This window comes from Littorina saxatilis, linkage group LG1, assembly GCF_037325665.1.
Source record: "Littorina saxatilis isolate snail1 linkage group LG1, US_GU_Lsax_2.0, whole genome shotgun sequence".
In the NCBI taxonomy this organism is placed as follows: Eukaryota; Metazoa; Mollusca; class Gastropoda; order Littorinimorpha; family Littorinidae; genus Littorina; species Littorina saxatilis.
Genome location: NC_090245.1, coordinates 36,940,296 through 36,953,823, shown reverse-complemented (window position 1 = coordinate 36,953,823; position 13,528 = coordinate 36,940,296). Strand labels below are relative to the sequence as shown.

Below are 13,528 nucleotides of genomic sequence, written 5' to 3'. Positions count from 1 at the left end.
TTTTCCACAATGACCGTAGTCCGACGCTTGTGCATAACGGAGTGAAACTGACGAGCCTGTTCAGCGCGGTAGTGGTTTCGCTGTGCTGCATAGCACGCTTTTCTGTACCTCTCTTCGTTTTAACTTTCTGAGCGTGTTTTTAATCCAAACATATTACAGTGGAGTCCGGGTACAACGAATCTCAAGGGAGATACATTTTAGTTCGTTATATCAGTAATTCGCTGTAGAGTTTTCAACCCTAAATGGCCTCAAGACAAGTTTTCCCACTCACCTTCAAATGATCGTCCCATCGATCTTTCCTTGGAGAGTACAATCTCTGCATGTTTTCAACAGCTTCATAATATAATCCATATATATTTTTTTTTGAATCAGGAACCGACAAGGAATAAGATGGAATTGTTTTTGAATCGATTTCGGGAATTTGATTTTGATCATAATTTTTATATGTTTAATTTTCAGAGCTTGTTTTTAATTCAAATATAACATATTTATATGTTTTTTGGAAGCAGGAAATGATGTAGAATAAGATGTAGAATAAGATGAACGTAAATTTGGATCGTTTTATATAAATAAAAAAAATTATTACAATTTTTAGATTTTTAATGACCAAAGTCATCAATTAATTTGTAAGCCACCAAGCTGAAATGCAATACCGAAATCCGGCCTTCGTCGAAGATTGCTTGGCCAAAATTTCAATCAATTTGATTGAAAAATGAGGGTGTGACAGTGCCGCCTCAACTTTTACAAAAAGCCGGATATGACGTCATCAAAAGTATATATCGAAACAAAGAAGGAAAAATCCGGGGATATCATTCCCAGGAACTCTCATGTCAAATTTCATAAAGATCGGTCCAGTAGTTTGGCCTGAATCGCTCCACACACACACACACACACACACACACACACACACACACACACACACACACACACACACACACACACACACACACCACGACCCTCGTCTCGATTCCCCCTCTATGTTAAAACATTTAGTCAAAACTTGACTAAATGTTAAAATACAACCGTCATTTTTCATCAAATCAACAAATTAGTTGCATCTGTTGTCACTTGTGTGTCTGACACAATAAAGTTATGAGTTTCCAAATCATATTTGACTGTTTTTTACTTGTCTATTTGTTTGCCATTTTTGTTTGCTGAAACGCAACTGCTTGAAAGCAGGCATTTTAGTTTAAACAACTTTATTCAATTTTTATCATGACAAGAAACAATGCATGGATTTTACTTTTACTAACTCAAGCAATTAATGCTTATTTTAAGCAATCATAGTAGGTACAAAACAAAGGTTAACATGAGCAGCCATTTTGTGACAGTCCTCTCCAGACAAAAAAACCCCACGCGTTCATTTCCAGTAAAGACTGCAAACAAAGTAAAGTATACATGTGAAACGAGGTGATGCAAGTGTTTATGCAGAAAATATCCGGTTTTGTTTTAAATGTTGTGTTTCGGAGAAGTTTGACCGGGTCCAACATGCTGTTCGGTCTAGGCATCACGTCATAGAAGTAACCGACACAGAAAATCACTCCTGGGCGCATAATGATATTGTTATGGGACACGTTATTTGCAAACATGACTGAGACACAAACACAGCTTGGAATTCAAACCGTATCGTTTTGCTTGTCGCTTATTGCATCGTGAATATCAGAAATGGACGTAGTGTCATGCATTTTGTGCCTCGACCGAACACAAGTTTTTGTTTTTTTAAATTTATTTATTTACATTATCAAAACCATTTGCATAAAAGACCTCAACCAGTGTCATCGTGTTGTGACCGTTGAAGCATACATGCTTTTAACACAGGGTTCGTACAGGTCATGGAAAACCTGGAAAGTCATGGAATTTGATTTTTAATTTTCCAGGCCTGGAAAGTCATGGAATTTCAATTCAAGTCATGGAAAGTCATGGAATTTAACAAAATTAAGAAGAAAAAAACAAAAAACTTTAGCACGCCAGCGGTTATTTTCGTCGCCCAGCCACCCCCCCCCCCCCCCCTTCCCCCTTTGCTAGCCAGTAGCGATTTGCGTCGCCAGCACAAGGCTTGTTCATATGACCAACTTCTTGTTCGTATTTGCATACGAGAATAACGGTATTTTTAACGGCACTTGAACCAAAGCGAGGCTCACTTCCTTCCGTTATCTCGTCGTGTCGTCTGCGCTGCATTTGAGTCGGTTTCGTCGAAGTTTTCTGCTTTTGTTTTTGCATCGATAAAGTACTTTAGCGCTTCGACAAGCAAGATGGAGGATGATGAGTTTGAAACTTTCTTTCGAGTTGTTTCTTGACAACAAAAAGTATGCGGAATTGGAACGAATTACCGAGGAAGATCTTCGCCGCAATGAACTGTGTATCGCGGTGAAAAAAATGACAGTTCGTCAAGTCACAGTGACGGTTACGAAACGGAATTTACGAAAGTGCAGATGGATACAAACAGTGGCTGGTCCAGTTTAGTGAAATGACAGGACCAGCAAACATTACCGATAATCTGACTGCGTAGCAAATGCTTGACTTGCTTGTCGAAGAGACACTGCGTAGAAACTGACTCAAATTCAGTGCAAAGCAAGCCAGTGTCAAAACTGGCAGTGACAAGACGTAAAAAGTTTGCGTGTTCGGAAATGGCGACCTGTGGATCTAGTCATGGAAAATGTTATTGAGGCTCATGGAAAGTCATGGAAAAGTCATGGAATTTTGTTTCTAAAAACCAGTGGGGACCCTGCTACCAGTATGAATGGTTGGTTATTGAGCGCGTGCCTTGCAGTTTCACTTTCGTGTTTTTTGAAGTGTCAATGCCCTTTTGTCCAATGTTCAATGGCAACCCCCATACAAAGAAAACTGAAAGGTTATTTTTTTAAAATCTGTTTTCATTTGTAGTTTCACCACACCCTAGTCTGTGAAATAGCCAGTGTTCAACGACCGTCTTTTACCTTTATTTGTCAAGAACCAGGTAACGCCTTTGGACCATGACTCTGAGAAAGACCCTTTTGTAAAAGCACACAGCAATTTCAAACCTCGCTTTGTTAGACCTGTCAAATGCAAGTACATCTTGCGGGATTAATGCCATATTGCGATTACACTCATTGGTTCCATTCCTTTCTTTTGTTGCCTTCATATTGATCCCTTCTCTCACTTTTCTTTGGATTGCGATCGCGGTCCCACTGTCCCGCTGACGCCTGGTAGTTTTTGTTGCTGTTGATGGCTAGACTATGGGGACTAGACAAAAGAATAAACGAAAGGTACTTTAGTAAGGCCTGTCCAAATAAATACATTATTTAACCAAACCAAACTGAAACTAGCACCCGCACAAACGCAGGCAAGCACGCATGAACACACAAGCACACACACAAACACACACGTGCGCACGCACGCACACACAAACACTTACACACACACTTAGACATATTCACACTTAGACCCACACACACTTATATAGACACACAAACACACGTACGCAGACACACACACGCCCGCCCACACAAGCACACACACACGCACACACGTACAAGCACACACACACACACACACACACACACACACAGCTGTTCCGTGGACAGACCAACATTATAATCATCGATTTCATCATCATCATTTCGTTGTAACATGTTCTATCTTTTTATATTAGTCATCTAACAGTGGTCTGAATACTCGTATGATTTCAGGTCAGGGAACTTCGAAGGCTTCACTCATGCCAACTCGTCTTACAACGACCTGATGCTGAAGAAGCTGTACAAACGCATCCACTACATGGGCGGCTGTGTGGATTGCGCCCCTTGGCGAACTCTCAAGACTGCGGAGGGGAGAGTGGTGGTGGAAAAAAGAGCAAAGAAAGCCAAGCACTGCTGACGAACGACATCGCTTTCAGCGTCTCCAAGTCTTTTATGAAGTGTGTGTAGTATTGAAAGACATGAAAATGGTGGCATTTTTTTCTGGCATTGATTCGATGTCGGTGTGGGTTTTTTTTCTCTCTGCGAGATACTGCTGACATTGTGTGGGCCTATGAAAATTTGAAAGAGTGTTTTGTTGAGGAATTCTGCGTTGCCAACCTGAATGCTGCCTGAGTATAAATTGAGAATGATATGGAACAGTTTGTAAAATGAAAAGGGTGTTTTGTGATTTGGTGGTGTTGTTCGCTTTCTCTGGAGATACTGCTGACGCTGTGTGAACCCATAAGTGTTCTTCGATAGAGAGTTCGACTGAGACATTCTGTGCGACCAATTAACCTGTGTGCTCGGTAGAGCTGGAGAATGACATAAGAAGAAAGAAGCAAAGTCCAGCCGACATACGTGGGGTGACGAGGATGTTTGAGCTGGTGCTCACATTTTCTTCAGACGTCTCTCTAGTTTGGCTAACTTGGCTGCTGAATATGACATAAACAGTTGAAGTTCTACTGACAAGACTTAAGGGGGAGTGGGTGTAGGAGGGGGTGTGTGGACTGCGCCCCTTGGCCCACTCTTAAGACTGTAGAGACTGTTGTGGGAAGAATGAATGAAGACAATCAATGGTAGTTATTGAGACCACTCTCAGGGTCTCAGAGTCATCAAGGTGTGAGCTGATATATATGTGAACAGCTCAGATCATGGGTCACTAAAGTGTTGCACAGACGGTCAAAAATAAAGTGCAAGATAATGCATTCTAAGTGATATAGTACTGTTGCTTAGAGTCTGTAGGATGCAAAACGGCAAAAAAACGCAAAAAGAAACAAGCGTTCCAGACTTTGACAGTCTTTCTGTGTTGGTCATCGGACATTCTTCTGCTCATACAGGTATACCTAAAAAGTTAAAGATATGTCTTCAGTGCTATTGATCAGATGTTTAACAGCCGTGTTTGGGTTAAAGACTGATGCGTATTCAAAGATATGCATTTCTTATTCTCAAAACCGTTCTTCTTGGATTTGAGTAATATTGTACTATGACGTCACAGGTCCTTGACCACGCCTACCCTCAACATGGCGTTTTTGATGGTATGACTACTTTCGACCGGGGAAACGGTGACTTCAACTGAACGATATTTCAGATTTTTTACTACAGAGAGTTTGTTTGGTATCTGAACTTACAGGGCATACCCATTCCGTGTAAATCCACCGGACAGTCAGGCTGATCTAACGTGTAAAAGAGAGTGACCGCCATATTGTATCGTGGTTCTGGATGGTGTTTTTGCCGGGTAGCTGCAGTTGATGTGCAATAAATCTAACACCCACAGAACAATGACAGAAACCGTCATCTGTATTCGTTTCAGTAATAAGAGCAAAACGAAACAGAAAATGGTCGCTGTAAGTTGTAACAGTTTTCCGTTAATATTTTGTTATATCAAATCTTATCTTATGTACGCGCATAACGTAGACACCAAGACATTCCAATGCATCCACACATATTGAGGCAACACTGTTTCAACATATTTTATGATAATGCATTCAAGTTGGCCGCATATTTTATTGGAATAAACTGGCTAGCAGGGGGGAAATTCGGCCTGAATACGGCTGGAAACACGGAATCAGTCTATGTTTCTCCCTTTATTTCTTTCTTTCTTTATTTGGTGTTTAACGTCGTTTTCAACCACGAAGGTTATATCGCGACGGGGGAAGGGGGGAGATGGGATAGAGCCACTTGTCAATTGTTTCTTGTTCACAAAAGCACTAATCAAAAATTTGCTCCAGGGGCTTGCAACGTAGTACAATATTATATTACCTTACTGGGAGAATGCAAGTTTCCAGTACAAAGGACTTAACATTTCTTACATACTGCTTGACTAAAATCTTTACAAAAATTGACTATATTCTATACAAGAAACACTTAACAAGGGTAAAAGGAGAAACAGAATCCGTTAGTCGCCTAGGGGGGTCCGGGGGCATGCCCCCCCGGAATTTTTTTTTAAAAAGGAAGCAAAATTGTGCAATCTGGTGCAATGAGCGTGTAAAGTGCTATTTTCAGGTGATACATTTTTTTTTTTTTTGTCCCGCTGGGGGGGTGCAATTGCACCCATTGCACCCCCCCAGATCCGCCCCTGCAACTACCACTCCAAATGTCTTGGTCCTCTGCTTTGACCACTCCTGTCTAATGCTTACGTGCGTTTTTCTTTGTACATTTCCTATCTAAGACATCGACTCAGTACCAGCTTGAGATTTTGTTGCAACAAGTTAATTGTGGTGCCTGTCTGAAATTTTAATTCAGTAATACAGGGACAGTTTTGGTTTAACGCAAGCATACAGAAAAGATTGTTTAAGTGTTTTTTACTACACGTTTTGGATGGAACTTCAGTTCAGTTCCCCTACGTTTGACGTCACGTTCAATGAAAGCTTTTGCTGTTCCAAGAACTTCATTACGTGAGCTAAACACTAAAACAGGCAACCGTTTCGATAGCCTGGAGTAACAGCCTGTTATGATTATTGACCCATGTTCCTATGCGATCGCTGCTATCTATGACTTTTCTAAAAGCAGGTGCTACTACACATTCAGAGTTCGCCCGGTTCACGTCGTCGTCATAACATCGAAGAAAAAGGTAGAATTCTCAGTTTGACTAGCTTCTCCTGACGTGGGTAGTCATCAAACCTTAGACCTTACCGCCTCCAACTTATCTACCCCCCCCACACACACACACACACACACACACACCTTTCCAACAACGTTTTCAAAATCGTTTTCAGAGATTAAAGATACCGTCCATCCCGTGTAAATGGTCATGTCACCACCAAAGATCTGTTCCGGCGTTTACACAGGATTAAAACACCCTTCCAATGGGCCATATTATAAGCCAACAGCCTGGCTGATTCCTTTTCCCAGTGGGAATTCTTTGCTGAAATAATTTCGCAGATTGACATAGTTAGACGGTACGGAATAATTCCCGCAGAACATCCTCGCTCTAAAACAGAAAGCAGCCAGGTTGTAAATTTGTGGGATGTGTCCGAGGGGAAGGATGTTGTCATCCCATGCAAACGCCTGGATGGATTTGTGCTGGTTGACAATGTAGCCTCCGCGAAAAGGAAGGTATCTTGAAGTTCAAGGGGCATTGACGTGTCCAGCACATATTTGGAACTGGTTGAACAGTCCATCGGGTGTGCAGTATTAGTACTGGAAAGTACTTTGTCGATTCTTTGAGCTCATTTTGACATACAATGATATTGCATGGTCTGGAATTGTTCTGTACTCGTGCTTGTTTCTAATCCGCGTTATGTTGTTTGAGAGTGGTTCCAGGGTGTGCAATGAAGATGTTTGAGAAACTGCTTTTAAGAAACTGGTAATCAAGAGACATTTTGACAAGGTGACAATACGTATTCTTGGGGAGCGGACAGAAGAACTTCGGTGTATGTTTTGTTTGTGTGTGTGGCTCGTACTTTTGGTGTTGTGCATTTAGTGGTGTTTGCGAAAGGTGATGCAATGAAAATGTTACGATGAAAAGAAAATAAACAAGTGGCCAGCTTCCCTTCACCTTTTATTCGGTGTATATTATTACATGTGAATGTTTTCCAGACCGTTTTTCTGAGTAATATACTGCTCATGTTTAATCTGTGCGTGCCTGTGTGTGTGTGTGTGTGTATGTATGTTTGTGTTTGTGTTTTGTATGTGTGTTTGTGTGTGGGTCTGTTTGAATCAATGTTGTTCCCTTTTTGTGTATGAAGATTGAAATGTTTATTGTTCCATATAATACTCTTTTTTTGTGTGCGGTAGGGTGATATTATTTAAAATGTGTGTCCTGCTTCCGCAATGTATTGCACGCGCTACCATCTGGCTCGAAAATCTCGTTAAATTGAACCATATGTGACGAAATCCATTTTTTAGCTGGTACACGCTAAAACGCTTTTTCGGCTTCCATTTACTGTGATCATAACTTATGCCCGATGTTACCGAATACCATTGGAATCGATGAGAAAAGCACGAGATTTTTCTCATGATTTTTCTCCGTACGGTGATCCCGTAATGCGAGAGTATTAACACTCAGAGGTTGCGTGGAGCACGACTGAATACTTAGTACTTAGTAGGGAACCGCGACAAAGATAACGCCAGTTCCGCGTCTCAGACAGCTGACGTGACACTAGTTCTGGCCATCCCCCACCCCGCCCCCCCCCCTCCCCCGCCCCTTCCTCCTCCCAAACAGAACGGCCCCCGAGGTTCGAACTGGTATCACCAAACGGAATGTTACACCAAATCCAAAAACAAAGAGACTGCCAACGTTCCAAAATTCAGAATAAAAAAACAAGAAAGGTAATTTGTTGGAACGTTTGTTATTGACAAAACAATACGTTACAATCACAAATATGTCGACCCAACGGTCTTTTAAGTGCATAGATAAACAATAAGTAACAAGAACTTAGCTTGGTTGAGTTGTCGGCCGCTTGCTGGTAAACCGCAATGAATGTTACACGGACAGTCTGAAATGGGAGAGAAGAATAACGTCATCTTTGTTCCGTACTAAGTCTTCAATCGTTCTCCACGCAACCTCTATATTACTTTAGTCCCACACACAAAGCGTACAGCTTTGTATTTTTTTCGTACTACAGTATGCCAGCTATCTCTTTGGATATTTGAAATGTCGAACTCCTGATCAAAAGGTCGTGAGTTCAAATCCCGGCCGCGGCCACCTAGTGGGTTAAGGGTGGAGATTTATCCGATCTCCCAGTTCAACTTACGTGCAGACCTGCTAGTACCTTATCCCCCTTCGTGTGTACACGCAGGCACAAGACCAAGTGCGCACGAAAAAGATCCTGTAATCCATGTCGGAGTTTGGTGGGTCATAGAAACACGAAAATACCCTACATGCTTCCCCCGAAATCGGCGTAGGATTTCTTTATTTTTGATCGGTATTGCGATAGGCACTACCAAAAACAATACAGGTTTCATGCAAGAATCTCGGAACAGTAGCAGTACAGGTTCATGTAGAGCGTTCGGACCCCACATGCATCTGTAGTACAGTTTGAGTTCGTGCCTAAAGCACTTGCATTGGTTCAGTTATCAGAGTGATTAAGAAGCACAACGAATTTCGTTTCGTAGCGGTTTTAACTTGGATGTACCTGTTTCTTCCGATAGCTAAAGTAATATGCATTTTCTCGGTTGAAGGAAAAGACATTCATAGAATTGGCCGTTCAGAGGAGCTTGACGTCATTTTGGTTTTTGTAATCTAAATACAAAGAATAACAAATATTACTTATGTAATCAAAAATTACCCTGAGCACTTGACACATTTCTTTGCACACTCATCCAACCACTCACTCAATCACTCACTTACTCAACGAATCACTACAAATCTTATTCAACTACATCATATCTTTGATGCTGTGTCATATTTTATGATTATGTATTGTGTGTGCTTTTGAGATGTTATTTGTATTTATTCCTACTGCTTTGTCCAGAATACTGCTTTGGGTCAAAACATTGGCATTGAACGGTGAAAAAAATACACATTTTGACTTTATTGTTGAAGCTCTTTTTTTTAAAGTCATTTTGTTGGTCTATTCTTTTTGATATATATACGAGGATCCAGAAGGAAAAAATAAAATCCTGAAAAATGAGAAGAGGTATGTTTTTCCTTGTTTTGCGTCATTTTGTGGTCGACGAGAGAGAGAGAGAGAGAGAGAGAGAGAGAGAGAGAGAGAGAGAGAGAGAGAGAGAGAGAGAGAGAGAGAGAGAGAGAGAGATTTCAACAGTAACATGTATAACATTTTCAAACCCCTATGATGCTGTGTTCTGCACGAAACATTCAGTTTTTGTTTTTTTACACCCCTGAAGATTCGGGGGTATAGATTTCACGTTGTCTGTTTTATCGAGTCATCACTGACATTTCAGACACCGAAAATGGAAAACGTACATAGACGTCGAAAGATAACTTATAGAGCTGACGTCGATTTGTATACTTATTTTAAACTAGCAGAATACCCGGCTTTGTCATGGTTGGTGATTTGCAGAGTAATCAAGACAATGACAGTGATCCATTGTAGGACTACCTGATTAAGAGCATGCAGAAGGTGCTCACAAAAAGTGGACAAAGGGGCTAATAAATTAAAGAAGACAAGTAAGACTGATATCTAATCTTAATCTTCGTAAAGACAACAAATCGTTACAACCCCAGCTTAAAAAGAAATAGCAATATTACCTTAATTATTTGAAAAATAACGAGACTATTGTTCGGTACATACAACACGCATTCATGGAGCACTGCATTGTACCGTTGAGGTTTCTCAACAGATGTTTTTTGAAGCTTGGGCTTTGAGACATGATACCTGGACTGATCGTGTAACCTCTGCGAACGCCAAGAAGAAGAAGAAGAGACATGATACGCTTGCAAGGTTTGATAACCTCAAGAAATGGTGACAGACTTCACGTTAACCCTGATCAAACGTTAAAGGCCACAACGGGGTTGCGTTCGGGTCTCAAAGGGAAAAGTTGTCATTTTCGTAAATCTTTTTAAAATTATCTGAAATGGTACACACTTACCGTGTGTTGATGACCGCCAGAAATGGGACTATCTGGTTGATCTTCGTCAAATTTCATTTTCATTTCATTTCATTTTAAAAGTGAAAGCGGTACAAAGTTCGGGCTAAAAATGGAAACGTGCCAGTCATTTTCTAGGAGACGTTATATGGAGGAGACTTGAAAACAAAATCAGTTTTAGTGTTTGGTGTCCTCCACACATGACGAAAGTCTCGTTGATATTTGACAAGTGGGACGTTTTCAAAAATTGTCGCCAAATCGGTCCAACTTTTTTTTCGAAAAATAAAGTTTCTTAAATCGTTACTTTGATTTTAGGTCTGGAATCTGCATTCATTTATCAGTTAAAAACAGAAGTAAGCCACCTTAATGACGGGTATTACGAAAAATATCTTCAAAATGCGAGAGCTATTGTTGACGCGTTTCACAACAATGTCGTATGCGTGGAAGTTACAGTATGTCTGCAACAAGCGTATATTCCGCGTATTACTTGACACTGTCTTCCTTTCTGTGGTTGCATGTTGCCCCTGAATGTAGATAAATATAAATTGTCAAATAAGCATATCTTTTCTTTAAAATATCCCGCCATTTTGTCCCTGCCTCGTTAGGGAGATATTGCGCGCCCTTGAACTTGTCTCTCCAGGAACATCATGGGACGCATTCTTACGATAAAACAAAAAATCGCCTTCTCCGGGATGAACGGAGAAGAAACATGAAAAGACACTTGGAAGCCCGCAGATAAACAGCAAATAATTGTCTACTGCTGTCAAAGACACTTTTATATTTGAAGCAATAACAACGTCACGAAGCTATTCTGCGTTCCGTGGTGAGCGGGAACGCTCATTCACTGATCATTTCATAACAATAGTGAGATTCAAAAAACAAAACCAATAAAACTAACAGTCAATGAACTATTTTATTCAGCTGCTAGTAGCGATTGATGTTTTCGCAGCAATGTTAGGTGCTGACCAGAAAAATCAGCTTAAAATGTCGACGAAAACGAGCACTTGCGACAGAGTAAAGTCTGTTCTCTTTCATAATAGAGGATACGCTTATATTTAACCATCGCGCAAACAATAACATAGATTTTGGTTAGATTGACTCCGTAAATTCGCGTCGGTAAAAATCTAGCAAAGAATGTTCTCGTTTTCAAAATTTAGTGTAGGCTAAACCATTTTTTGTCCATTTTGTATAGAAACTAGCAGACGATCGCATCAGTACCGATGGTACGCATGGTAACACAAATTTAGTGCGTCACTTGACCCGCTCTTTTTAAGTTTAGTGCGTCGTGGATCCTCCTAGAATTTCTAGTACGTTTTTTCGACTTCTAGTGCGTATAGGACGAAGGGACGCACATTTTGGGGAACCCTGCCTTTGTGACCTAGAAATGGGACGAGGGTTTTCCCGACTGTCAACATATCGGAACATCATCGAGCTCAGGCATTGTCTGAAGTTTCAAGGCTCTGTAGTTCCGAAAAACTATAAGAAAATAATGATTTCCGTTTTTCGATTCGAACACGACCCTGCTGTGTACCAGTTGAAATGTTATGAAGATCTACGAGACACAGATCAATCAGTCAATGATTGGATGCTCAGCTATAATGTTTGTCTATGTGTAAATTATCCTTACTCCCTGCCTGTCTGATGCTGAAATCTGGTCAACACGCTGTTCGTCCAGTAAATAACAGTAAAAATGAACTGACCAGGTTCCAAATTGATTTTGGCTATTTCTGACGTAAATGTACTTCTGTGCACTGCTTCACAATATGGTGAAATCTGATGCTGCTAAGCGATGCTTTTGATCTTTTCTTGAAACCACACACAACTACATACACTTGAGCATAAACAAGTCCATCAGTGACGCACACGGTAATACGTGAAGCCGGAATTATGATGTGTAAGTTTGATTGCAACCGGTGGGGAAAACAGTGCAAACATGCAGAGACTACTTACAGGTTTTTACTTATTATAGAAATAACGAATTGTCTACAACCAGCAGGGCAAACATACAACATTATGTCCAATTTAACATACCGGGATATGTGTGTGTGTGTGTGTGTGTGTGTGTGTGTGTGTGTGTGTGTGTGTGTGTTCTGTCTTTCCATAGAACGTATTTGACGTATCATGCGACACACTCATTAATGACCTGGCATCGTTGACCGCGCGCGCGCGCACGCCCGCACGTACGCACGCACGCACGCACGCACGCACGCACACACACACACACACACACACACACACACACACACACACACACACACATCCCACAACATCAGGCAGAGACGACAAAAGAAAATTTTAGACGTGTATTATGGAATCCTGTAGCTTATAAACTGTGGACCACAATCAAAATAATCCAAAATGTGTCCCATTTATATGACTGGAGAAACAAATTACAATACCAAACAGATAACAATGGTACAACACAGAACCGTCAGTATCACAACATATTCATAATATTAAACAGGTTCTTATCAATATCATGCTGATTTATAAAACATTAAACTCATTACACTTGTTTCTTGAAAAATAAATAGACCCTCAAACATATAAGCGTCACACAACAGGAATATCAACATCTGAGATTGAATTGAAAAATCAACTTGAACACAGAACGGAAACAATTTGTTTGGATAGCGACATAATACAAAATTTAGTCAGATAAAACATTTTCTTGTAAACAGTCTGTACTGCACAAAAAGAACAAGGGCAACATTCTTGATGTACGAGAACCTAACTACATATTCGAAGACTGCTCTTGGCAGTACTTTTTACAGGTGGACAGGGAGAAAATTATTATAAGAATCATGGTGCGTACAGTCTTCGTCATGGAATATCTTTGATATGCAGCTGTAGATGCCTAAAAAAAACTAAAAACTGAAAAGACAATAGCAATATCACAATTACATAAATAAATAGAGAGAGAGAGAGAGAGAGAGAGAGAGAGAGAGAGAGAGAGAGAGAGAGAGAGAGAGAGAGAGAGAGAGAGAGAGAGAGAGAGAGAGAGAGAGAGAGAGAGAGAGAGAGAGAGAGAGAGAGAGAGAGAGAGAGAGAGAGAGAGAGAGAGAGATTTTTAACCCATCTTTTGTTCAGATTTTAAAACG

General features: G+C 40.6%; 1 protein-coding gene across 2 annotated transcripts in view; it reads left to right on the top strand.

The window, feature by feature from the left end:
* LOC138968572 (uncharacterized) overlaps nt 1–5,469 on the top strand; it is an 84,732-nt gene extending 79,263 nt beyond the window's left edge. For both annotated transcript variants that reach the window (XM_070341165.1, XM_070341154.1), the window contains exon 5: nt 3,669–5,469. In XM_070341165.1, coding sequence (XP_070197266.1) covers nt 3,669–3,852 — 184 coding nt within the window. In that variant the 3' untranslated portion in view covers nt 3,853–5,469. The remainder of the gene's footprint in view (nt 1–3,668) is intronic.
* Nucleotides 5,470–13,528: the final 8,059 nt, after the last annotated feature.